The sequence below is a fragment of the Dromiciops gliroides genome, chromosome 3 (assembly GCF_019393635.1).
Source record: "Dromiciops gliroides isolate mDroGli1 chromosome 3, mDroGli1.pri, whole genome shotgun sequence".
Taxonomy (NCBI): Eukaryota; Metazoa; Chordata; class Mammalia; order Microbiotheria; family Microbiotheriidae; genus Dromiciops; species Dromiciops gliroides.
In genome coordinates, this window is record NC_057863.1 from 428,561,092 (window position 1) to 428,587,914 (window position 26,823).

At 33.2% G+C, this 26,823-nt stretch overlaps 1 protein-coding gene across 6 annotated transcripts in view; it reads right to left on the minus strand.

The window, feature by feature from the left end:
• DNAJC10 (DnaJ heat shock protein family (Hsp40) member C10) overlaps nt 1–26,823 on the minus strand; it is a 43,550-nt gene that overhangs the window by 9,879 nt on the left and 6,848 nt on the right. For all 6 annotated transcript variants that reach the window (XM_043995652.1, XM_043995651.1, XM_043995646.1 and 3 more), the window contains 17 exons: nt 22,126–22,208; nt 21,699–21,830; nt 20,914–21,007; nt 19,950–20,027; nt 18,223–18,266; nt 17,631–17,768; nt 14,975–15,064; nt 14,297–14,410; nt 13,495–13,609; nt 11,745–11,872; nt 10,992–11,108; nt 8,391–8,492; nt 7,414–7,569; nt 5,958–6,091; nt 4,158–4,211; nt 3,645–3,792; nt 2,799–2,918 (listed from right to left, as the gene is read on the minus strand). In XM_043995652.1, coding sequence (XP_043851587.1) covers nt 2,799–2,918; nt 3,645–3,792; nt 4,158–4,211; nt 5,958–6,091; nt 7,414–7,569; nt 8,391–8,492; nt 10,992–11,108; nt 11,745–11,872; nt 13,495–13,609; nt 14,297–14,410; nt 14,975–15,064; nt 17,631–17,768; nt 18,223–18,266; nt 19,950–20,027; nt 20,914–21,007; nt 21,699–21,830; nt 22,126–22,208 — 1,847 coding nt within the window. The remainder of the gene's footprint in view (nt 1–2,798; nt 2,919–3,644; nt 3,793–4,157; nt 4,212–5,957; nt 6,092–7,413; nt 7,570–8,390; nt 8,493–10,991; nt 11,109–11,744; nt 11,873–13,494; nt 13,610–14,296; nt 14,411–14,974; nt 15,065–17,630; nt 17,769–18,222; nt 18,267–19,949; nt 20,028–20,913; nt 21,008–21,698; nt 21,831–22,125; nt 22,209–26,823) is intronic.

Here is a 26,823-nt window from a genome sequence, read left to right on the forward strand (position 1 = left end):
GGTAGAACTGATCCACAGAGATGTTTAATGATTTCCCACTCTAGTACTCATATTATGAAGAACCAAAATTTTCATCTTATTTTTAAACTAGTAAATTCATTATCATTAAGCTGTAATAAAAATACGTAAGCTTAATACTCACATTAAGACTCAGTCAACTAACACCAACTAAATTTGTGATACATAAATGACACTGTCATGATTACTACTCTTTAACATTTGAGGTTTCAGGTAAGCCACTCAAAGAGTGACTTGTTATTCCTAGACACTATGTTTGTACTTTGGGAAAGTGCCACCAGGGAAAGGGTATGTAATTAGGTACTTCTCAAGTATAAATTAAAAAAAGGAAATAATTTATTCCCTTCTCCTACTATTCCCTGATATCACAAAATCATTAAACAAAACTAGTTGTTTTTTCCCCAATGTCATATAAAGAATTTCTTTATAAAATGTTGAAGATATAAGGGATCTTAGAAACTAATTCAGAGAGATTAAATCCAAAGTCACAAAACTAAGTGCAAGATCAGGTGGGCAGTTAGTGATTGTGGCTGGGATTAGACTGAAGGTACTGGATTTCTAGTTTTCCACTATACTACACTTTCTTTAAGGCCCAAGACCAAGCCTTGAAGATCTAAATTAAAATCGTTATTTAATGTATATAACAGATGTCATCAATAAGGCCCATAAAATATCGTTCCTATCCTCCTTAATGAGTCAACATTCTAAGGAAACTGAACTAGAAAAATAATTGTTTATTTTTCAATTAAAAATGAAAACATTTATTTTAGATTAAGTTTTTAAATACTAAATACAATCATTAGAATGGATATAGTGGATAAAGCACTGACAAAAGATGAGAACATCTGAGAAAAGAAAGAGTGCACATGAGACATAGAGACTTTTTTTCCCTTTCACATTAAAGACAACGAGGCTGACCAAAGGTCTCAGAATCTATAGTTGATTCTCTTAATTGGAGAGGAAAGATATAAAAGATCATGGCATATTCTAATCACATGAAAATGCTTGACAGCTCCTTCAAACAGCTGTTCACTTTCTTTCCTCTCACTCACTTCTTAACCCCTTATAATCTGGCTTCTGACTCCATTATTCCATCAAAATTCATTGTTGTTTCTGTCCAACTCTTCATGACCCCATTTTTTTTTTAAAGATACTGAAGTAGCTTGTCATTTCCTTCTCCAGCTTATTTTACAGATGAAGAAACTGAGGCAAACAGGGTTAAGTGACTTGCCCAGGGTCACACAGCTAGTCAGTATATGAGGCCAGATTTGAACTCAGGAAGATGAGTCTCCCTGATTCCAAGCCCAGTACTCTATTCGTTATACCACCTACGTGGCCCTTCGAAGTTACAAAGGTCTCAAAATCCTGTGGCCTCTTCTCCATACTCCTCCTTTTTGATCTCTCTGTAACCTCTGACACTGTTGATTACCCTCTTCTCTTCAATGATTTTCTAGGCTACCACTCTCCTTGTTCTCCTTACACCTATCTTACTGCTCCTTTGCTGCATCTTCTTCCAGATCATACTGTTTAACCACAGGGGTCCCTCAAGGTTTTGTCCTGGGTCCTCTTTTCTTCTCCTTCTCTAATACTTGCTGGTCTCATCAGCTTCCATGGATTTAATTACTATCTCTATGCTGCCCCAATGTCTCTGCTGACCTCTAATCTCACATCTCCAACTCCCTTTCAGATACCTTGAAATGGATGTCTAGTAGACATCTTAAATTACATCAAAATGGAAATCATTACCTTTCCCCCTAAACCCCTCAACCCCTAAACTTCTTCCCAGTGCCTCAGGCTCACAACCTAGAAGTCATCTTCAGTTCCTATCTCTTGCCCCATCTATCCCTATTCCCCCCACTCCCTGCCAAATCCATCTGTTGTTAAAAAGCCTGTCGATTTCACCTCTGTAACATCTCTTGAATATGCCCCCTTCTTTCCTCTTGTACTGCCACCATACTGGTGCAGGTTATCATCAACTCATTCCTAGATTACTGCAATAGCCTGCTCTCCCCACTCCAATCCATCCTCCATTCATCCGCTAAAGTGATTCTCCTAAAGTGCAGTGCCAACTATGTCACCCTTCTACTCAATAAGTTCTAGTGGCTTGTTATCACCTCCAGGAACAAATACAAAATCCTTTGGTATTCACAGTCTATTATAACCTACCTTCATTCCTCCCTTTCCAATCTTCTTACACTTTATTGCCCACCATACACTTTTTTATAGTGACACTGCCTCCTAGCTGTTCTGGGCATTTCCTCTGGCTATTCCCTATGCCTGGAATGTTCTCCTCTCCTCATTTCTGCCCATTTGCTTTCCTGATTTCCTTTAAGTACTAACTAAAAAACTATCTTTTACAGGAACCCTCTACCAACTTCTTTTAATTCTAGTGCTACCAACTTCTCTTAATTCTAGTGCCTCCTCTCTTTAAATTATTTCTTTTCATCTTGTCTACAGCTTATATATATATATATATATATATATATATATATATATATATATATATATATATGTATGTATGTATGTTTGCTTGTTGTCTCTACCATTAGATTGTGAGTTCCTTGAGAGCAGGGACTGTCTTTGTCTTTTTGTTTCCTTAGTGCTTAGAGTACAGGAACATAGGAGGGGCTTAATAAATGTTTACTGCCTTACTGAAATGCTCCAAAAGATTACAAAGAGACAAAAATCTAGAGAATGGAAGTGCCTCAGGCTTTTTAAAAGGTCCACATCATGTTTTGAGTCTAAATTTCAAAGAGAGCAGGTTGAGATACTATACTTACCTTGTTTCCTTGGTAGGGATAAAATTTAACAGTAGGATAAGCTCTGATGCCAGCAGTCTGGCAAGTATAAGCATGAGCCTGACAGTCTACTTTTCCAGCTTTCACTTTTCCTTTAACAGTCTAAACAGGGGGGAAAAAAAGTTTACTTATGCTTTATACTGACAGTATCTATTTAGATATACTTCAACCAAATGCCTACATTATAGCAACAAGAATCAAAATTTTAGTTTTTTTATATTAAAGGATCAGAAAAAACATTTTTACCTTCTTTCTTCTAGATTCCCCCCTGATTTAAATATTAGAGGTCAAAAGGGCAACTCTAAAAGGCCTGCATTATGTTTTATACCCTTTTCCTGGAGTTTTCATGATATAACTGCATTACAAAAAGAAGTAATTATACTAAGTGGGAGATGATGAAGGGGGGAAAATAATTTTAAGAATGCTAGTGAAGAAGTGGAAGAAGATTAGAGTTTTAGGGGGGAAAAGTATATTAAGCAAAAAGAGTCAAGAAATTTTCCCTTTCTTCCATAAGAAAATATGGCTACTAAACTTTAAAAATTTAAAAAAATAGTAATACAAATAGCATAAAGTGCTATTACTCTTAGACAGACATAAATGATAAAGAAACCACACTGTATTTATCATAGAGATGAATATAAATCTCTTATAGGGAATAAACATAGCTTCCCTGAATTAAAAGGAAGATGTTAGAAAAGTTACTTCAAATAATTTTGTACTTAGCATTTAATATTAAGAAAGTAAACCAATGAGGAAGAGATCTATAATTATTTTCTTAATGTCTAAAATAGATATTACAAATTAGTGAAGAGGCTGAATAACACTTACCCTAGCCAAAAGCTCAAATTCTGGGGCAAAATTTCTGCAAGGTCCACACCAAGGAGCATAGAAATCAACTACCCAGTGATCTTTTCCTTCTAACACTTTGTCATTGAAAGTCTGTGGTGTAAGTTCTATGGACACTTGAGGCAAATATCTGTGACACACCATAAAAAACAATTTCCACCACACAAAAATAAGGAAAACATTTAAAATGTAATAATGTAAGACATCATATAATCTTCAAAATACTTTAACATAATAACATTATCTTCTATTATACTGCTTATAAAATCTTTTATAATTTGAGTCTAACAATGCCTATGACATAGGGCAGAAATTATCATCTCTATTCAAACATGGCCTTATTTTCATGTTGAAAATAAGTTAAAAACTTTTAGTGGATACTTTAAATAAGCTTGAGATAGCATATGATAGTGACCGTGCACTCTAAAGCAATACTAATAAACTATAAAAATAAGTGAAAGGCATGCAGTTCTTAAAACATCTAATTTTACTCACTCTAGAGCCCAGGTTCTTAGAGAATATGCATCTCTATCCCATCCATTATAAGTACTATAAGAGATGAAACAACATGTTATATTTACTGGTATCCTTTATATATTTAAAAGTTACACAAAAGCACTGTCAAAGTTCATTAACTAGTGTGAGCTGTTATTTAGGAAATAATTTGTTTTAAAAAATAACTCAGTTACCTTCACCTACTACCTTATTATGCCATCCTTGGAAAATAGCCATTGCTTTAACAGTGCCACCTGTATTTATAGATTTGTCTTTTTTTCAGTCTTAGAATGTCCAGTATTTCTGCTCAAAGTTAGCCCTAGCCATTTTGTTTCAGATAGCCACATATCAATGGACCAATGGTCCTAAAGCAAGAGTTCTCTAAATGAGCCGATCTCAAAATGTTTGGTCTCAGAAATCCTTTTTACACTCTTAAAAATTACTGAGAATATATTTTTCTATGTTTATGGTACTAGAAATAAAAATATCTCAGTATATTTAAATAGTTTTTGACTTTTCAGACTACCGGCAAGAGTCTCAGGGATTTCCAGAAGTCCTGAAACCACACTCTAAGAACTGCTGCTTTAAATAACTTTATAAATTAAACTAAACCTCAAAGCAGAATTCATCATCTATTAGATTCTTTATTCACATAGTTGTGGATAAATACAAACTATTAGATGTCTTTAATTACCAGAAGACCAGATGTATTTAAAACTTTTTAATATTGTATTTCTTAGAGTACTTTTAGGTGCTAGGGTATTTTTTTAAACTATTATAACCTTACTAGCAAACCTTAAAGTATTATATAAATGCTAGATATTCTTGTTGTTGTCATTATTGTTGCATTAAGCAAAAAGAGTCAAGAAATTTTCCCTTTCTTCCATAAGAAAACATGGCTACTAAATTTTAAAAATTAAAAAAATAATAATACAAATAACACAAAGTGCTATTACTCTTAGACAGACATAAATGATAAAGAAACCACACTGTATTTATCATTAGAGATGAATATAAATCTCTTATAGGGAATAAACATAACTTCCCTGAATTAAAAGATGTTAGAAAAGTTACATAGATCAAGGAAAGGCTCAAATTGACACTATCTTCTGCATATTCAGAGAGGCTCCAGATGAGTTTAATGGCAACTAATTTTTTGGCCATAGTACGTCTTGAAGGTCCTTTATACCAGGATGGTAATCTGAAAGCTTCAAATGTTCTGAAACTATATATTACTTCCAGTTACTTCAATTATCCTCATAGAAGTTCTACAGGGACGGTGAGCAGAATAGTTTATGTCAGCTCACTGAGGGTCTCTAAAATTGTTTGTTACTTGTATGTTGTTAGAAAACATATTGTTATTTATCTATAAAATGAAAGCATTGGACAAGATGGCCAAAAGCTACAATCCTATGATTTCCTGTTAATTAACTGTCCCATATACTTGTCATGGAAGCAGAAGGCTAGTAAGGGTAGCATGTTTATACATACTAAAGTTTGTAAGATACTTATTCTGAATTCAGAAAGGCTAATCCTATTGTTGCACAGAAAGCAGAACAGGGAAAAACTGCATTATTGATTACTAGAGTGAGGCTGATGGTTTTTAGAGCTTTTCATTTTCAGGGTGCTAAAGAAAGATAAAACAGATTTTATACTATAATAGAAACTTTTATAATAACCATGCCATTGCTGTGTATTATCATTGACCTAATATAGTAAATATAATATCTAATGCTTTTATATGCTAACTATATAGCTGTATGTTATAAATAAGTCTTCAAATTTGAAAAAAATACTTACTAATATTGATGAGCTGTGTTTGATTTTGAAGGGTAAAGTCTTATATCAGGATATTTCTTGACTTGTTCTTCACTACAAAAGGAATAATACTTTTGGCAGTCTACACTGCCAACACTGATTAGGCCATTTAACAACTACAAGGGAAAAATAAGAGATCATAAACAAAGTACAGAGAAGTGATTAGAAGGAAAATGCTGCTATAAATTTTCTTCTAAATATTTTTAAACTAGAGAAATTAACCTATGCTTTAAATATTTAGAAAACAAGTAACTCAAATTTAAAACAAATTTAAGCAATACTACAAAGAAATTAAAAATTGTGTTCTCAAAAGACCTTACACTGTTCAAGCCTAACTGACAAGTATAGTCAAAATAGAAGATCTCTGAAATGATGTTATCTGAATGTTGTTAGGGCTCACCTCTCAGAATTATTTCAGATTAACTACTTCATTTTAATTTATCTTTTACAAGAAAATAAATTAAGGGTTTTCTGATTCAAATAAGAGAACCTACTATAATGAGAGCTTTTTCAATGCTGACCCAAACAGTCATACTTGCTCAAAATTTAAAAATGTTAAAAAATGTATTGAAGAGAGAAAGTAGTAATGTCAAGATTTTGAAAATGTATTTTTAAAAAGTTTTAAAAACCCTGAAATAGCAGCTGTGTTTTCAGGCCTTGTGCCCAAATAATTTCCAATCTCATTTCTCTTTTAAATTAAATTTTTTATTTTTTTCAGCTAATGAAAATAAAATCCACCTTTTTTCCCTACCCTTTCCCAACCTATTTCAGTTGGTTATCATTGTGTTAACCTGATAAGTATGAAATTTTCAAATCTAAATAAACACTTTTACAATGAATGCCACATCTGTCCTCATTTTAAATTCCAAACTAGTTTGGAAAGAAATCGCAAAGGCAGGGTAGACTCTTATTTTAAACATGACACTACAAAAAGTCAAGATGATATATTAGCTATAACTTTAAGCAGCAGCCTTTGATATCACAAGAGACTGGTAACAACCCAGATATAAATAGTAATGAAACATTAACAGGCAGATGACTATTTCCATGGATGAGTCCATGGATCCCTAAGAGGTCTGTGTATAAATTCCATGGGAGCCTGTGAACTTGGATAGGAAAAAAAATACTTATCTTTATTTCAATCTTTCATTTCCTTTGTAGTCCTACATATTTAATGCATTTAAAAATATTGTTCTGAGGGTTCATAAGCTTCAGCAGATTGCCAAATGAGGCCATGACAAAAAAGTTAAGACACTCTTATCTACTGCATGAATAGGCCAAGAAGTTTGAAATGTGGTAGAATCTCAAGTGCTATGGTCAAAAATGTTAGGTAAAAGAATCTCATCTTCAGCGTTTCATTTAAGTTTTGTCTAATATGTCAACTTTAGTTATAAGATAAAAAGAAAATTAAGATTTAGAAAAACAAATTCTCTTTTACCCGTGCCATCCTTTTCCACTCTGGCATTAACATTTGACATGGTCTGCACCAAGGAGAATAAAAATCAACCATCCAGATTTCATCACGTTTTCTTTTCTTAACTAGTTCACTGAATGTCTCTGGTGTTAGAGAAATTACAGAAGGGTTCCTCAGATCCTAAATATACCAGAAATAAGAGAATACAGCTTTAATTATTTTATACATTTATATATATGTGTGTATATATATATATATATATATATATATATATACATACATATGTGTGTGTATGTATGTGTATAGTCAATTCAATCAATCAACCAGCATTTATAAAGCATGTATGTGCCAAACACTGTGTGCAGGTGATAGAAAGACAAAAATGAAATAGTTTTTCCCCACACAAATTCATCTTACCCACAGCTGCAAAAAGCTTTGTGGAGGGGTGGGGTGAGCATGAGTGAAGGAAGACTGGGTTTTCCCTAGCTCAATTAAGCTGAAAATGCAGTGGCCACTCACGGACCCAATTCCACTTTTGGTCAGCTCAGGAAATTTTACTTGCTTCATTTCTGACCTGGGCTGGTTTGTCCCTCCTTAGACAACAACCTGGTGGTCCCCACCACTTGCAGGGTTCACCATATTGGTACTGGACTTAGTGTGGCCACCTGTGATCAGCTTAGCCCACTGCAGTTTAATTTATTAGACAGAGATGGAATGACTATTCAAGAATATGATCAGTGCTGATGTTACTTTTATTAGGGTCTTTGTTATATCAAGCATTTTCAAGTTTACCACTTTTATTATGCCTTTAGTAGCTGCCACTAAACTTCTATAGAAATATGTGTAATGAACACTTACATGGCTCTAAAGTTTAGAGTTAACTCTGAATTACCATGATTTTGAGGCCTTAAAACTATTAACATTTATACAGAAATTATCAATGAAGTACACACACACACACGGACACAGACACAGCAGTAATAAACTATAGTATAACATACCTCAATAAATTCTAAAATCTCTTCAGCTGAGTGATGTCCCTCATATTCATGAATACTGGACTGGTTGAATACCACTGTTGTTGGATAAGCCTGAATGTTATACTATTAGAAAAGAAAGGACATAATAGAGTCAGTATTTTTAACACAATTTTTTATAAGTTTGAACCTTCCTAATTAGGAGTTTGAAATATGTAGTCATCTACTTGCTATTGGTGACTGGATGTTTTAGCTAGGCTAAGAAAGTTAGAAATACTGTTGTGAGCTTTCATGAACATAGTGCTGTTTCTATACCCATAGTTTACGAGTAGATACTATGGGTTCCAATGACATTACCGCAATGCTCTCACTAGGGGATATGTGATCAGATGTCTGGCTTCATTTGTTTTAGAGAAAGGTTGTAAAGAGACTATGAAGGGAAAGATATTGTCTTAACTTTAAGGCTTTCTGACATTGTCACAAACAACGGGAAAAGTAGTTGTTGGTGCCCAATTCTGTGTCTTAATTATAACCTTTGTCCACTGGCTAACAACTACATTTTTCATTTGTGAGTACAGTAACACTCTTCCCCACTCTCTTTCCTTTTATCTTTTCTACAAATAGAAAATTTTACAAATAAAAAATAATGAAATTGGTGAAAATTAAGTCAGCTATGATTTTGAAGGGTCATATTTTGATTTCAATAATAAATCATACCATACAAGGTGCCCATTTCTCATCTAGTGAAAATAAAATAGGGAAGGAATACAAATCACTCCTCAGTGGGCTCTTGATCTCAGGAAAGATAAGAATTCTTATCCTTGGGACTTTTAAGGAAGTGCTGTATACATATATAAAGATGGTATGCTAAACATTTTTAACAGCTTATAGCAGAATTTGTCCATTATTCAAGGTTAATTTTACATTAAAAAATTAAAAAAATATTTCTAGAAATTAGGTATATATAGTAGAGATTCAAAAGATTAGCAATAGGACACTTAATAGATTTTAGGGAAAACCATAAAATTTGGGACAAAGTAAATTAAGATAATATAAATATGAAGTTTCTTAAAAATTATATTTTATCTATTTCAATGGGTCTTTTATCTCAGTGTGGTGGGTATTCATTGCAGCAATGCATATTGGCACTGGTCTTGTTGCCTGAAGCCTTTTTCTATGTCTTTTTTTAATAGTCTGAGTACCAGTTTAGCACTTGTTCTAGCTACGATTGGCTAATTTTTTCAATTTAATTCAACAAGTATTTATTTAATGCTTATATATGCTAGATTCTGGGATAAAGCAAAATTCAAGGGGTTCACGTTCTCAAGTTCTCCATATGTAACTTGACGGTATTAGATGAGAATGATATATGTCTCAGATCCCTTTCAGGTGATAATCACAGCTTTAGAATATTAGGTTTCTGAACCTAAGATTCTAATGTTATTGTACTTGTTCAGGTCATTAGTAAGAAGTACATTTTAAAACTTAGAGAAACTGCATGAGATGAAGCACTACTGCATAGGTGGTAGCTCTAGAAGCATAGTTTAATAGTCTTATGCAAAATCTATCTTGTTTTGTGAAACTGATAGCCATGACTGCTTGGACCAAAACAGAACTTCCAAAATACACATGGATTTTAATAGAGGTATAGTTTTATACATGGAGAAACTAAATAGGGAAAGCAAGGAATATGAAGATTAAACAAAGGACCTGATTTTTAAAATATCTATTAGATCAATAAGTAGTAAAACTATATCCTTACATTTCTTTTAGAAAAATGTGATAATGATCAAATTTCCCTATTTATACAAATATTTCCCTTTATGGCATTTCCAACACTATATGATACAACTTTTTGTTGTTTTATTAAACAACTTTCAGAGCCATTTTTGTGGATTAAATACTGAAAGAAGTCACAGAATTCAAAGGGATAGGATCTGATGACAGAAATATTTATTTATTTTGAAAATCAAGGACCTCTGTTTCCTCATTATTTCCCCATGCAGTCTGGAAAAAACCTTTAAAATTGACTTTGATGGTGCCATGTAACAATCCAAATGGCAAGTTGGACATGATCAGTCAGAAACAGGTAATGTGATGAAAAGAGCTTTGGACTCAAATTTAATAATCATGCAATCTTGCTTCATTCACCTCTTGTTAGGCTTAAAGTGTCATCTGAGTTCAAAAGAAGATCCGGTAGTTGTATTTTAGGAGACCTTTTATGTAAAACCACATCTATTACTCACAAAATTCCATAGGCATTTGAAAAGTTCTTCCTAGGGCTAAAACATACCTAATAGGCAAAACATGTCATACCATATTTTTATTGTTCTAAAAGTGGCTGATATGGTTTTGACCTAGCAAGCATCTGAATTCATGAAGTGATAAATAATAATGGGGTCTTAATGTATTCTAGAAATTAAATAACTTAGTATTCATTTAACAAATTATAAAGCTTTAATTTTAATATTTCTCAAGCCCTATGTTGAACAGAAATTTTTGCTAATGTGAAAAAAATTTTCTTACTAACAAAACTTTTAAAGAAGTTCCTTTGTGGTAACATTTTCTGCTTAGAAAAGAAAGACTGGGAAAAAAATCAAACAATTTTTTACATTTATACCATACCATGTTACAGAGACCCTCATGGATTGTACAATCAAGGGTGCCAAATTTAAGCTGCCCATTCAGATGTTTTGATGCTTTCCGTAACTCTGGCAACAAGGCTCTACAAGGTGGACACCACTTGAAAAAAAAAAGAGATTAGTTACTAGTAAGAAAAAGAAAATAGGACTTTATAATTTTTGTAACATATTAGTTAAGCAGTTATTTCTTTGGTGAATATTTATATACCTGTATTGTACAATGCACTAAGCAGACAACTGCACATCAATAAATCAAAGACCTATTTCATTGGCATTATCTTTATAGGTAGAGGACAACCTTTCTATGATTTTAATGTATATGAGAACTATATGAAGCTCATCAGGAACAGCTAAATTGGCCAGGGTCATGAAGAGTTAGAAAAAGGACTGGAATCAGGCCTTCCTAATTCCAAAGCCAATGCCCTTTTCATTAAGATATGCTGTTTTCTCCACTGTACATCATGCGAGCAAATAACTCTTTGAAATGCATGTCCATCAATATTCATTTGTTGATAAAAATGTAATATTTGACTGAATCAAATGGTAGGTACAGTGCTTGGAATAGTCATCATGGAACTCAATCTACAAGCATTTATTAAGCATCTCCTAAATACTGAGGATACAAATAAAAAACAAAGATGCTTTTGTCACAAAGGAAACAACACTAGCAAATATATTAAAAATGATAATTTTTTTAATTTGAAAAAAGAATAAGATAGAAACATAACTTACTTACAGGTGTAAAGAAATCAACAAGCCATGGTTCTTTTTCTTTGTCAGGAAAATTCTGAGGTCCAAGTGTGACAACATGAGAGTCAACGCTTTCTTTAGCAAATGCAAGTATATGGTACAGGATCTTCTTTCCTTTGAAAATGAATGACAAAAAAAGGGAACAGCTACAACTACCTTTCACATATATAGAAAATATTCAAGCTTCCTATATTCAAAATATTAAATATAAGATGACAACCTAATCGAGAACTGATTTTAGCTCTTCATTCCACTTTAATGCCATTTTATTCCCAACTATATTTTGTACCACTTCTCTTTATGGAATTCTTAATAACTTGAATTTTAGTTAAAGAATGACATAGGGTTATAGTATCAAAGATTTAGAGCTGGAAGGGACTGAAAATAGTCCAATGCTCTTTTATTACAGATGAGAAAACTGAGGTCCAGTAACATTAAATGGGTTGCCTTAAGTCACCCAGGAAGGATTTGAATACGGTTCATTTGACTCCAGAGCCAGTGCTTTTTCCACTATTCTGAGACTCTAAAAAGTAAATTAGTCATTTTAGCTGTTTTGGTATGTACATTTTTGATCCATCCATTTTACAGATGGGGAAACTAAGGTTCACAGAAGTTAAAAAAGTAATTTGCCCAAGACTCTATATAACTAAAGTAAGTAGCAAAACCTGGCATAGAACATACATCTTTTCATGATGCTCCCCCATAGAGAAGAGGGAAAGGAATAAGCATCCATATATGACTTACTATGTACCAGACAGCACTATGTGAAGCACTTTACAATTATTATCTTATTTGATCCTCCCTCCAACCCTGTAAGGCAAGTGCTATTATATTATTATCCCCATTTTGTAATCGAAGAAACTGAGGCAGAGGGAGTAACTTGCCCAGAGTCACACAGCTAATAAGTGCCTGAGGTCATATTTGAACACAAGTCTTCTTCCTGAGTCTAGGTTTATTGCTCTATACACTCTGCCACTTAGCTGCCCATCTAAAAACTAGGATGGCTAACATGCAAAAACATGTAGAGAATGTAATCAATATGACTTATTCAAATGCAAAGTTTGGTCATATATAAGAGAAAGATGGAAAACAATGGTCAATAATAGCCTAGAACCTGTACTCATCATACTAAAATAGAACTGAAACAAGGAGTTCTGGATACTTGACTAACAAAATAACCTCCCAAACACCTCATGGATTAAAATGTTGCCCCAGTTTTTGCTGAATGATTAAAAACTATTAAGTATAAGGAAAATAATTTTTTAAAAGAGGTAAGGGTGAAATAATTTAATGAGTTCAAGAGATTTTTCCCATAAGAATCATGGAATCTTTGAGCTGGAATATATCAGAGGCTACCCAAATCTAATCCATACGGTTCAGGAAAATAATTTCTACAACAGTCCTAAAAAGTAGTCATCTAGGTTTTACATTTTCACTTCTAGTGAGAGGGAACATTATCTCTAGAGGCATATTTCTGACTACTGTAAAATTTTAGGAAGCAGCTGAAGAGAAAACATTCTTAAAGATTACTAAATGACAGCAAGGAACTCTTAAGTGATAAAGTTTTTAAGGAAGATAGCAGTGAGAACATGAAATTATAAAGCAACCAAAAGGAAGAATTATAGCTTTATTTGTATAAATAAAAATTTTATGATGCTATGAAACAGGGTAGTATGAAGATTAAATAGTACTATTTAAAATAAAGGTAACTTAAGTTTTATATTTTGTCTTCTTACCATGATGAATTTCATAATCTTCAATTCCTTTACCTTTAAAGACTGCCACAGATGGCTGATGAACATAAAACTTACGGCAGGTGTCTGGTTCAGAAAGACAGTCAAACCTGCCAACCTAAAAAAAGAGAAAATTCATTTGGGTCTAATATGAAAAGTCTTGGTATCTAGTAAAAATTTTAAAATGATAAAGATCTTCTAAAATTATATCATACAATGAATATATGATTGTCTACTTTCTTTTTTAAAAAAGAAAAATTTTAGTTATTGTTTCCTATTTTAAATGTCATTTGTCAGCTTTTAGTAAAAATTTTTTATTGATATCTTTTTTTATATAATCTTTATTTCCCAATATGATTTTCTTCTCTAATGTACTTTCTACTGATCCCAAATGAAATAGAAGCCACACAGAATGAAAAAACTTATTGATATCAGAAATTTTCACTGTTTATCCTAGAAATATTTATTTAACCTCATAATGAAAGTTAATTTTATTTCAAAAAAGAAAAAAAGTCTCTCAGTTAAAGAATTCAAACAATTTAGGAGGATGCTTCAGAGTAAATGCTGTCAAATTGTTTAAGAAATCTATTCTCCCATAGTATGTTTACATTTAATAGAAACTAGTATTAAAGCCAGATTGATCACAATAGTAACTCCTAAAGGAAATGCATTTTAACCACTGACAGTTATGTCTCTTAAAATTTGGAATGGAAAAACCAAACCAAACTAGGCTGTTTGAAAAGAGAATTTCATGTAAATCTGACATATAATTATACTTATGTAACAGAGAAACATGCTTTCTCACCTGAATATGTTCCTTTTTAAGAAGAAATTTTAACTTTTTAAAGTCATGAGCATTTGAATTTTCATTTTTTCCAAACTGGAAGAAGAGTAGCCACCTATGATGAGCCAATCGATCCTTAAGATGACAAAGAACAACATGGGAAACTGTGAATATCAATTCTTCATTTCTTTCTCTTAAATGAGTAACATCATCTGTTTTCTTTTTTACTTCAAATATGCATTCCAAACTGTAGACCTATTCAAATGTTCATTTTATAATTTCATTTTTTCTGTTATAATATAATAAGACCACCTTCATTATATTAAGGGAACATTAGCCTAAATGTCAGTAAGTAATGAAAATGTAAAGAAACTCTTATTAGTGAAGACTTTAACAGGAGATGAGCATTGTTTATTTATACATGGTTAAGATAAATTTGTTCACCTTTCACAGGAAGGATGTAGGGGGTGGAGTAGAGATGGAAATAACTACGTAGAAATCTTTGGTGTTGACAACTAAGGTACTAACGCTCCTAGTATGGTCTGACAAACAATTCTCACAAGTTCTTCCTTAGTTTGGGCTACTTCTAAACCTTTATGTGTACCAAAATGGCAGAATATACAAATTGGTGATTTTAAAATAGTTTAACTTAACTTGAAATGTTATCAGCTGCTAGTGTAATTAAATATTACGTATTACCTTTAGTGAATCTGCAGAGAGTATTTCAAAATCAGGAAGATGGCGCATTATTTCAAAATATATCTCTCTAGCATCCAAGGAGTTGAGAAACTAGAAACAAGACAAAAGCAGGTGAGATATCCATTAGGTCCACAAAAGACAAATCCAAGAAAAGAGCCAACAGTAAAACCTCTTAGTTTCCAATTCCTAAAGTTTAGACAAAAAGAAGAACTAGAGATCCTAACAAAATGAGGCATATATAACTATATAAGTATTACTAAGACTTGGCGGGATGAAACTCATAACTAGAAGGTGGTTAAGATATGGGCATATCTTATCCAGAAGAAACAGGATGAGTAACAGGGAGAGAAAGGGTGCCTGGTACTATGGATGATGATGATGATGATGACGACGACAGATGACATTTCACAAAGCACTTTAAGGTTTGCCAAACACTACATATACTATCTCATTTGAAACTCACAACCACCTTGTGAAGTTGGTGCTATTATTATCTCCATTTTACAAATGAGGAAACTAAGGTTGAGATAGATTAAGTAACTTGCTCAGGGCCACTGAGACAGGATTTGAACAGGTATTCCTAACTCCTACCACCATGAGGACATCCAGGAATAAGAAACCAAGGAAGCATTTGGGTTGAAGGACAAAGGAGGGAGAAAGATAAATAATTTTTCTTTTCACTGAAGTATATACTAAAAATCACTTAAGATAGAAAGTGGAAATAGATAAAAAGTTTGAAACTGATCAAAATCTTGATACAAAGGAATAATACAGTAGTGATTGAGGATTTCAGTTATCCAGGAATCTGTTGGAGTACTCCCTCTGTCAAAAGCAAAGCATCTGGGGGCAGCTAGATGGCGCAGTGGATAGAGCACCGGCCCTGGAGTCAGGAGTACCTGAGTTCAAATCCGGCCTCAGACACTTAATACTTAACTAGCTGTGTGACCCTGGGCAAGTCACTTAACCCCAATTGCCTCACTAAAAAAAAAAAAAAAAAAGCAAAGCATCTGATAACTTCTTTATTTGCCTTCATCATAATTTTATCCTTCAAAAGGTGGAGGGACTAACAAAGAGAAATTATATATTGAACCTGATTCTAACCCCTTACAACTAATTATTTAATTGGAAATGATGAGAACCCTGGGAGGAAGTGACCACTCACTTTGAGTTTGTGATTCAGAAGAAATCCAGTCATGGTCTGATAAACACTCTAGATTTTAGGAAAGCAAATTTCAAAGGGTTTAGAATAAGGGGAAGTAGGATAACTCAGAGGCTAAGATTATAAGAGGAAGTCAGCACAGGAAGGATGGGAGAAACTCAAGAATAAAATTCTAAAGATATAAAGAAAAAACAATTTCAACTGAGGAGGAATAATGGGAATTACTTGAAAGGATAAAGGAGATATTGGCAGATAATAGAACATGATATGGTACAGCAAAAATTGTGTTAGACATGCTAAAACTCACAATGAGTAAAAGCTGGTAAGAAAAACCAAGGACAATTTATTATTATTTTCTAAAAAGCTAGATTAATTAAAAAGGATGGGACAAGGTGTAGATGGAATGATAATTAATAAAGAAGGCAGAGATGCTCAGCTCTCATTTTGGTTCTTTGCTCTGCCAACGAAAATTAGTTCTGCAACAGAAACGACAATACAAAGATGGCTAGCAAGGAGTTAATCTCCAAGGTAAATTAAAAAATTAGTAAGAAAAGACCAAATTAGCCTTGATGAATTAAAAAACAACCATCAAGGCCCAGATGATCAATTTCCTCAGGCACTGAAAAAACTGAAAGATGTGAATTCTGAGTTACATCAGTAATATTTAAAAGATCATGAAACTCAAGACTAGAGAAGGGCAAATATTGTCTATAATTTCAAAAAAGAAGAGAGTCCAAAATTTGTAAAAAACAGAATTGTTGTTAGTGGTTCAAAGTCAATGCAGCAAGAGTTTACCAGTGCAGAACCCCAGGGAACTGTGCTTGGCCCTGTGCTGCTTAACATTTTTATCAATCACTTGGACAAAGGCCTATCAAATTTGAGATGACACTGAATTGGGAGATACACCTAATACTCTGTATGACAGAATCAGGATCTTAAAACATCTTGACAAGTTGAAGCAGTGAGATTAATCTAATAAGATTAAGTCAAATAAAGTTAAGTAAAAAGTCTTACATTTAGGTTAAAAAAAAATCAACTTCACAAATAAAGGATATAAGAAGCAAAGATAGATAGCAGACTGACTTTGCGAGGTCAATGGGAATCTGTTGAGTGACACAGAAACTAAAGAGCAAAGGTGATTTGGGGATGCATACTAGAAGGACCAGAATTTCAGAATACCTTCAAGGACCATGCCATGTTGGCACAATATATTTTTTTTTAATCCATAAGGCAAAGAAAATAGGGATAGGATGAAAATTTTTATTTTGAAGTAGAATCTTTGTTGCATTAATTGAAGCACCTGGTACTTCTGGTATTAAGAGAAGGACAGGTTCCAAGAATCAACAGGTGAGTCATTCTGTACCTAACTTCATTTGCAGAAGGTGGGTACTCTTCTTAAATATACTCTACACATAGATAAATGAAAACTGATTTCACAACTTGACCACCTGACAAAATGGCAAACACACAAAGAAATTATTTAAAAGTGACTCATACCAAAACACCTCCTTTTTCTTTGTTAGTTAAGGTGGCTCCAGGCGGAAAATAAGCTGTAGTACTTGATGTGATGTCTAGACTTTTACATAGCTCACCCTGGGTGCCACAGTCCATCCAGCCTACATTAACAAGGCCTTCCTAGGGGGTAAAAAGAAAAAAAGAAAAAGTAGAGATAAACTTTACCAACTGAAAATATGTTAGCTGAAAACTTTTAAAGCTATATTATGTAGGAAAAAATTTAAAAGTAACTATTTAAGATGCAAAATCACATTACTAGAAATTAAGGCTCTTATTTTAAAAATAGATTGTTCATAGACACCTTGAAATACTTTTCATACTATTGATCATATTATTTTTCACTAGGGTCAAATTAGTTCATTTCCAAATGAATAAAAATATACTCACCATTTTCTCATTATCATTCTATCCTTAATGTTAGCAAATACCTTTCTAGTTTTTACTTGATATGGATGACCAACTTACTGATCTCCATAGAAAGTTTTACAAGTTCAGTTGTTGGTAAAGCAAATCAAAGTTCAAATATATTATTTAACTTAATGGTATACTTTTAACAAAGTTCATTTCTGCTTACCAGCATGCCAGCCAGCTTAAGACGTGTCTGTGAACTTAAGCAATCTGAAAGAAAGGTAAAGAAATTATCATAGTTTTATAAGGTCATCATCTTAGCTTTTTCCATTTCTCAATTTTTGGCATCAATAGCTTGTTTGAATATGTCTGGTTTGGAGGTGTTGTAATTGTTTGTCATGCCTTCTAATCTTTAGCATTTTTTTCTTCTTCACTGTTGATTCCGACCTTAGTTCTAACTAGGTCTAATAGCACAGTCAGGAGAATCTGATTCCCACATAAGGGAGTATCAAAATAAAGATATAGTTAGTTTAATTTTTTATGTTGTTCAGTGCATGCTATATCCAATACTTTCTTCTAGAAGAAAGCATTTAAGATACATAAACACCAGGTTTTTTAGTAGCCTATAAACTGTTGATCTCTTTTGTTTCTTAAACCTGAGACATATTTTTTTTGGTGAGGCAATTGGGGTTAAGTGACTTGCCCAGGGTCACACAGTTAGTAAAAGACATATTTTCTAACGTACTTTTCACTAATCTGCTCTGTGCCCACTTTCTCATTTAAAGTCACTCAGTATAAGTATCAATATCAATCAAAGTGAAATGGTTTAGAGAATCCTGCTACATTCTTTATTTCTTTATTTATTATTTTAGTTTGTGTTTTTTTGCGGGGCAATGGGGGTTAAGTGACTTGTCCAGGGTCACACAGCCAGTAAGTGTCAAGTGTCTGAGGCCGGATTTGAACTCAGGTACTCCTGAATCCAGGGTCGGTGCTTTATCCACTGTGCCACCTAGCCGCCCCCCATCCTCCTACATTCTTAATAGAATTTCTTTACTCCATCTTTTACAACTGATGCTATCATATAGGCTGAAATTATCTTCATGGTGATCTCTTTGCTTATGTTCATCATGAACACTGAAATGTAGAATGACTAAATGTCCCATGAAATGATGTTTCTTACTACCTTTAGGCACATGGCAAAACCAACAACTCATTCAGCATCTTTATGAACTTCTCCAAGAAGAACCTGAGCCATTTCTCTTTTTGTTTTCTGCTTTTGTTTGTCATGAGAAGACCAATATTGGGGTACATCAGTTTCTTCCAGAGTAGGACAATTTATTTGGTCACTGGACCAAGATCTCACATTAATATTACAAAAGGCCTAAAAATGGTGTGATTCTTTGCTTGGCACCCTTTTCTGACATTTCACAATCATCACTGTGAAAGGAAGTTTATTTTAAATTTTTCTTTGCTTCATAGGTTGCCTTGGTCAAATAATTCATCACCGAGGGTAATCTACTAGTGATGAGCCTTTCAATTCTTAGTGAAGTTGGCTCTCAGTCTTCTGTCTCATTCTGTCACTCAGACCATCTTCTAAACTTTAAAAGCATGTAAAAACCTGCCAGAGCTTATGATCCATTGGCAAAAGCTTTAAGAACATAAAGTAAAGTAACCATGTAACTGGTTGCCTGCAAAATTAACTATGGGAATGAATGTAAAGCCTTAAGCTGAAAATTTGTGAAACATAAACACAGAAATTATATATTTCAATTATCTATTATTTGATAATCAACTGAGCTCAATGAAGTAAAGGGAAATTATTCAAATTAGATATGAGATTTTTAAAAGAGGATTTTAAGTTTAGAATTTTTTTCTGAATGAACATTTTAGACTACAAATTAAAAATATCATCTAAACTAAAATGTTACTGTCTCAAGAAAATAAATATTTTACCTCCTGTCTTAGAACAAAAAGTGATGAGCCAGCCAACACCAGAGGCAAAGGCAGTTTCAATGGCATTAACAAAATTTCCTTTAAAAAACAAAAACATATACAGACACATTAAAAACAATTAGGAATACATTTCAAAACAATTTTCATGATTGTGTCATAATTATTCAAAATAGCATGAAAAACTTTTAAATTAATGTAATTTTTACTTAATACATTCAAATGTAGCTATACTTCCCTGAACTCATTCAGTAAACTGTTAAGAATAAAATCTTCTCTCAGTTAAAAGATGAAATTATTTACTTAATTTTAGACTGATACCTATTACAATATCATTAGTTTAGGAAATGTTACACTTTATAAAGTACTTTCATCTAAAGATCTTAAAATGTTTCATGGATATATACTACATATAATAAAGTCTTTTAGCCATTAAGTTCTTATTTCATAGGTGGTTAAGAACGACTTTAGTATGTATGATTAAATGACCTGTCCAATGTTAGAGAGTCAGTGACAGGAATAATAATAGCCAATCTTCTTAAAGTTGTAAAACCACATTAAAAAATAATAAGCATATGATTTGTTTAATATACCTAAATGTAATTCCACCTCTACTATATTTTGAAAAAGAGGTTTTCTCTTTGCATAATCTAGCTCTAACTACCCCATCTCTCAACCTCTAGCCTTACTCACATTAGTATTAATAATCAAAGTAAATTCTGCAAAAAAACCCCTTTCATTTGTCACAAAACCTATTATTGAGGTAAGGAATTAACTAGTTGCATGCTTTCTTGGACAAAAACATCCCTCCCCAAGATGGGGCCACTGTATGAAATCTGACAAAGGGGTTCTAAAACCAATTTAATGTGTTTTTTAAAAAGTCCATTAATATTACCATTATCAAATTATACTTATCATTAATTTAAGAATAAACTGGTATCAGGATTGAGCTGAAGAAGTAAATTACCTGCCCATAATTCTGTCACTGTGCTTGTGACATACCGCATCGCAAAATTCACTAAGTGGTCCTTTGATCTCTCTCCAAAATACTTCACTGGAGTCTACTTTTTAAAATGGTATAAAAAATAAATTTTTAAATATTTAAAATATATCATCTCATAAGCCTCCATTATAATGAATACAAGATGCTGCAGTTTCTATCATATGTTTAATTTGTAAGTATAAAAACTGATAACTTATAATGTTCATTAAAAAGATGAAATCACAAGCTGTTCCATGTATGTCTGGAAGACGCAAAACTTTAAATCTCTTCTTTGCTTAATTCCAAGGATTGTGGATCTATTTTAGAAAAAAAAAAAACAACTGCCACTGCAACAAAATTTAAGAGTCAAGCAAATTTTCATAAACTAATTTTTCAAAGTGAAATGAAATAGTTTTTAATTTTTAAGAACTGCCAAATATGGCCATCAGTTAAAGTTGGAGAAAACTAGACAGTAGGATTTATTTTATTTTCAATAAATTATTCAAAAGTTAAAGACAATACCCTTTACACTATGAAAAAGAACCCAAACTAGAAATTAATCGTGATGATATATGAAGGTAGTGACATTTTAAAAAATGTCTAATAGAATAATGCAAAGGCAATCATGGCTATGGAAGTTGGATGGTATTTAAAAACAAGTTTTCTTTATAACTGAAAATCTCTCTAAATTTATGGGTTTTCTTTGAATTTGTTTTATTCTTTATTATACATTCAACATTTTCAGGAAAAACTAATTTTTTTTTCCTTACCGCTTCAGATTTGAAAATGTAGAGGCTTGGATAACTCTTGATTCCCTTCATTCGGCAAAGCATTCTATCATCTCCACAATTTACAGCTCCAATGCGAAATAAACCATCCATTTCTTTAGCAAATTCCCTCCACTAAGACAAAAGAAAAGAAAAAAAGAAAGAAAATAAGGGTTTTTTTGTGTGTGTTTTTTTTTTTTACTTCCAAGAAGACTGAAATCATTACTTTTTTCAAAAGGATCTGAGGGGGAAAAATGAAAAAGCAAATAAAAGTTTGTATTTATGGAAGCAAAATCATATTCTAAGAGTTATAATTATTTCTCACCAAAACATTTCTGATAAAATAATTTTTAAAAAATGATTAAATAAACAAATTTGCTGGAAATGAAAAATGAAAAACCTAATGTAAACATGCTAGAGGAATACATACTGTGGGAGCTAAATCATGGCAGTGTGAACATCCTGGGGAGTAGAAATTTATGAACCATAGCTCTCCAGAATTAACAGCAGCATCTAAAAAGCACATGAAAAATCAAATTTAAATGATTAATTAAAAAAAAAAGACTCCTAAATGTTTTAGTTTAGTTATATTTGTCTTGCTCACAAAAAAAGAAAATCCAGGAAATATAAATTTTTAAAATTCATTTATTTTTGAAAACCCAGTTAATATGGCACACTTCTTGCCTGATTTTCTTAATGTAAGGCACAGACCAGGCTGTTTTGACTTCTGAGGAAATATGAAGGTAATGTCTTCTCTTTCCTCCCTTACCCTTTTCAATACTAACCAACCTCTCTTATCCCAGCTGGATCATTTTAGTATATGGTAAGGTGAGCAGTAGTTTAAACCCCAGGGTAATTCCAGATATAGAACTACAAAAGTTAAAACAAAGGGAATGAACTAGGCCTTCTCACAAAATATTCTTCTTGTCTCCTTTTCAATCAACCAGTAAGCATCTATTGAATAAATACTATGTGTCAAGCACTGTGCTAGGTGTTGGGGATACAAAGGCAAAAACTAAAAAGTCCTTGCCCTCAAGGAACTAATAACATCCCACGGTTGGGATACAATGAACACACTTGTAAGCAATGCAAATTGATTTCAAGAGAGCCCTAATAACGGAGAGGGAAGTGGTAAGAGTCTCATGTGGGAGAAGTTATGGATTCCTTGAAGGGGGAGGGGGGGGGCACATACACAGGAGGACTACTTGTGCAAAAGCAGAGGTGGGAGTGAGTGTCATAATGAGGGGCAGCTAAGGTGGTTTTTAATTGGAACAGGGAATTTGTGAATGGGAATATTATGAAATAAGCCTGGAAAGGCAGGTAAAATCCAGATTGTTTACTGCTTCCAATTCCAGTTTGAGAGACAATAAGAAATCGCTGAAGATTTTTGAATAAGTGTTGATATTGTTTAGAATACTAATTTGGCAGCTATGTGAAAGATTGGTTAGAGAGCGGAGAGACCAGAAGTTGGCAATCAATTAGGAGTCTACTCAGCAATCCAGATGATAAAGGCCTGAACCAGAGTAGAAGCAGTGAGTGGAAAGGAGAAAGATCAATAGGTGCTATAGAAGTAGGATTGCCAAGATTTGACAAATGATTGGGTAAAAGAGATGAGGGGGAGAGAAGGTTTAAGGATGACTTCAAAATTTCAAACCTGAATGACTGAAAGGATCATGATGTCACCAAAAGAAATGGGAAAATATGAGTTCCATTTTGTACACGTTGAGGTTGAGATTCCCATGGGACATACCCATGGGGATGGGTATAGCAAGCAGCTGGTAATACAGAACTGAAGTTACAGAGGGAAATTAAAGCTGACTATATAGATTTGAGAGGAATATGCATTGCGACAAGTGGACCTTGTGTGATCTGCTAAGATCACTGAGAGGGAACATAGAGAGAAAAAGAACAAGGACAAAAACCTTGGAGATGCCCATACTTACTGGGCAGGAAGAAAAGGACTACAAAAGAGAATGAGAAATAGTAAAGACAATTAAGAAGAGAACTGTGAGAGCAATATCAGAGAAATCAAGGAAAGAGTGTGTCTGGGAAAGGGAATGGTCAATAGTGTCAAAAACTGAAGGTCAAGAAGGATGAGGACTGAAAAAAGGTGACTGGATTTAACAATTAAGAAAACACTTGTTAATCTTGTAAAGAACAGGGTCGATGCTGTCAACGTCAATGGCGGTGTTAGAAGCCAGAAAGCAAGACTGAGAAATGAGTGGAAGAGCCAATTAGTGTAGAAAGCTCTTTGTGGGAGTTTCGATGTGAAAGGGAGAACAAATGCAAGGTTCAAGTAAAAAACTTTGAAGGATGGAAAATATTGAAGACAAGTAAGAGGGAAGGTGGAAGTTGAGTAGGTAGGGTTAAGACTAAAGGCCTTGTAAATCTTTAACATCATAGTAGAGCAAAGATTCCATAATATTCTAGATATGTATCATTTATTCAGGTTAGTTATGAAGACCAACTAAACAATATATAGAGCTAAATCATATGATGCTCATGAAAAAACATACCAAAGTATACAATGATAATCTGAACAATAACTTATGGAAAGGATATAAAACAAAAATCTTACTGTTGCCAGTTGAATGAATTCATATTTCAACATAATTTTAAAGTAAATTTAATTTTTTTTCCATTCCACTCCTATTTCTTCATGTACCTGAGAAATCTACTCAGCAAATGTTTTTCCCCCCTTCTATTTTTTTAATTGTGGTTACTAATTTTAAATTTTATGTAATTTAAGGAACTAAATCATTCAGTGGTTTGAGATGCACTGAATATATTTTGGGTTTCCTCTTGAGTTGGCAAAACCTACTTATATTTAAATAACTAATTCTAGTAAATTACGAGAGTCACTACTTTGTTCACTGTTTCTCTAGCCATGTTTGTGTTTTGAATTTTAGAGCAATTTCAAAAATCTGATTACTATATTAAATTGCTTCTTAAAATAGCTGGAACAAGCTTTTTGAATTTCTGAGGTAGCAGATAACACAGGTAACACCTGTAGCATCCCCTTATGTAAAACTTCCCTTTTGTCAGGACATAAGATGGTTATTTAGGGAAAGGAAACGCTAATGACTCATTTATTTCCTCTCTTCTTTTCCTAGTTAAGAGTACCAAAGTTGTTTTCACTATAAAACTGTAGTTAAGAGTGGCAAGGTGCTCTTGGGTTTAAGAATAAGAAAAATTGGAAAATTCTTATGTGGACATGTTTGTGTTCTACCTAACAATATGGGAAATAACTCTCAGATGCATCTTATATACTCCCTGGCAAGATGCAGGGGAATACCAAGACAAACAAAAGTTTGCATTCTCTTGGGAAGATACAACATTTACACAAATAAGCCAAAACAAAATATACATAGAATAATAAAAATTAATTTCAGAGAGTGATAATAATTTGTAGTAGGGATCAGGAAAGACTCCACATAGGAGGTAGCATCTGAATGGTGCTTTGAAGGAAGATAATAATTTTCTGAAGCAAAAATAAGAAGGGAGTACATTCCAGACATGGAGGACAATATGTGTAAGATTCCAACATGCTAAGTGCAATGGAAACAGGTCTCAGTACTGGAGTCCAAATCAAAATTCAGTATCTTTCCTTTCAAACCCATCCATCCTCTCTGAATTTCCCTATTAATGTTGAGGGCAGCATGATTCTAGCTAACCTTAATTTGCAACCTCAATGTCATCTTTGTCTCCTCACTCTCACTAACCCCACTTATCTGATCAGTTGCTAAAAATTGCCAATTCTATCTCCACAATATCACATATATGTGCCCTTCTCTCAGGCCCTATTCATGTCTTGCCTGGACTATTGTAATATGTCTTCTAAGGCGTCCTTGCCTTAAGTTTTTCTCCATTCCAATTATTTTTAGTTTGTATAGGTCTGACTTTGTCACTCTTCTACTCAATTAATATAAGGGCTCCCTATTAACTCCAGGATCAAATAAAACTCCTGTGTGGCATTTAAAGAATTTCACAACCTTGCTTGCCCCTTCTTTTCCAATTGTCTTACACACTATCTAATTCCACATACACTTTGGCCAGCGACACTGGCCTACATGCTGTTCCTCTTAGATGAGGCTTCATTTCCTGTTTTTGCACGATTGTTCCCTGTCACTGGAATGCTCTCCTCCATCTTCCAGGATCCCTAGTTTCCTTCGAAGACTCCCATTCAAGTACTATCTCCTACAGAAGATCTGTCCAATACCCTATTGCTTTTCGCTCTTATAACTTTGTATATAACTTTATGTTTTGTACATACCAATAAATCTACATGTTGTTTTCCCCCATTAGAACATAAGCTCACTGAGGGCAGGCACTATTTTTGCATTTCAATATCTACACAATTCCTGGCACATAGTAAGTACTTAAATATTTTTTACTAATTAACATAGAATAACCAACAATAAAAAAGAAACAAGATATTCTTTGGTATCTCCCTGGATCAAGTTTATAAGGTTTAATCCAACCCCTTTTATTTTACAGACAAGGAAAATGAGGCTGAAAAAGCTTAAATAATTTGCTTGTGGTTCTGAAGCTAGTTAAGAGAATTAGAGTCAGTGTTTGAACTCATGTCTTATAACACCCAGTTCAGTGTTTACATTACACTATGCTTTTGATTTTTAGTTTTATGGAGGGGGAGCATTATGAACAAACATGGTATCCCAAAAGTCTTACTACAGTTTTAATAGCTTAAGATATTAATAAGCTTTAATAGCTTAAAATTGCACTAAGAGACTGCAAGATACCCTGTATTTTCTATAGAAAGAGTTTTAATCTAGAAAATGCCAAGGATTAAGCTGTGCCTTGAATTTGGTCCACAAACCTATCATAGAGCCTGGCATACAGTAGGTGGTTTTAAAATGTTCATCTGATTGATTGGTTACTCAATTTGCCTCTAGATACCCACTCTTCTTATGGAGGATTCTTACTATTGAAATTATTTCAACTTATTATGTGTCTGTTACATGACAGAACATATATTCAACACTACATTATTAAGTATGATGATGCAGTTTTTCTATTAAAATAAATACATCTAAATTATATTCAAGTCTATCTTATTTTACTTAGATCAGCAGTTCTCAAAGTATGGTCCAGAGATCCCTGGGGTCCC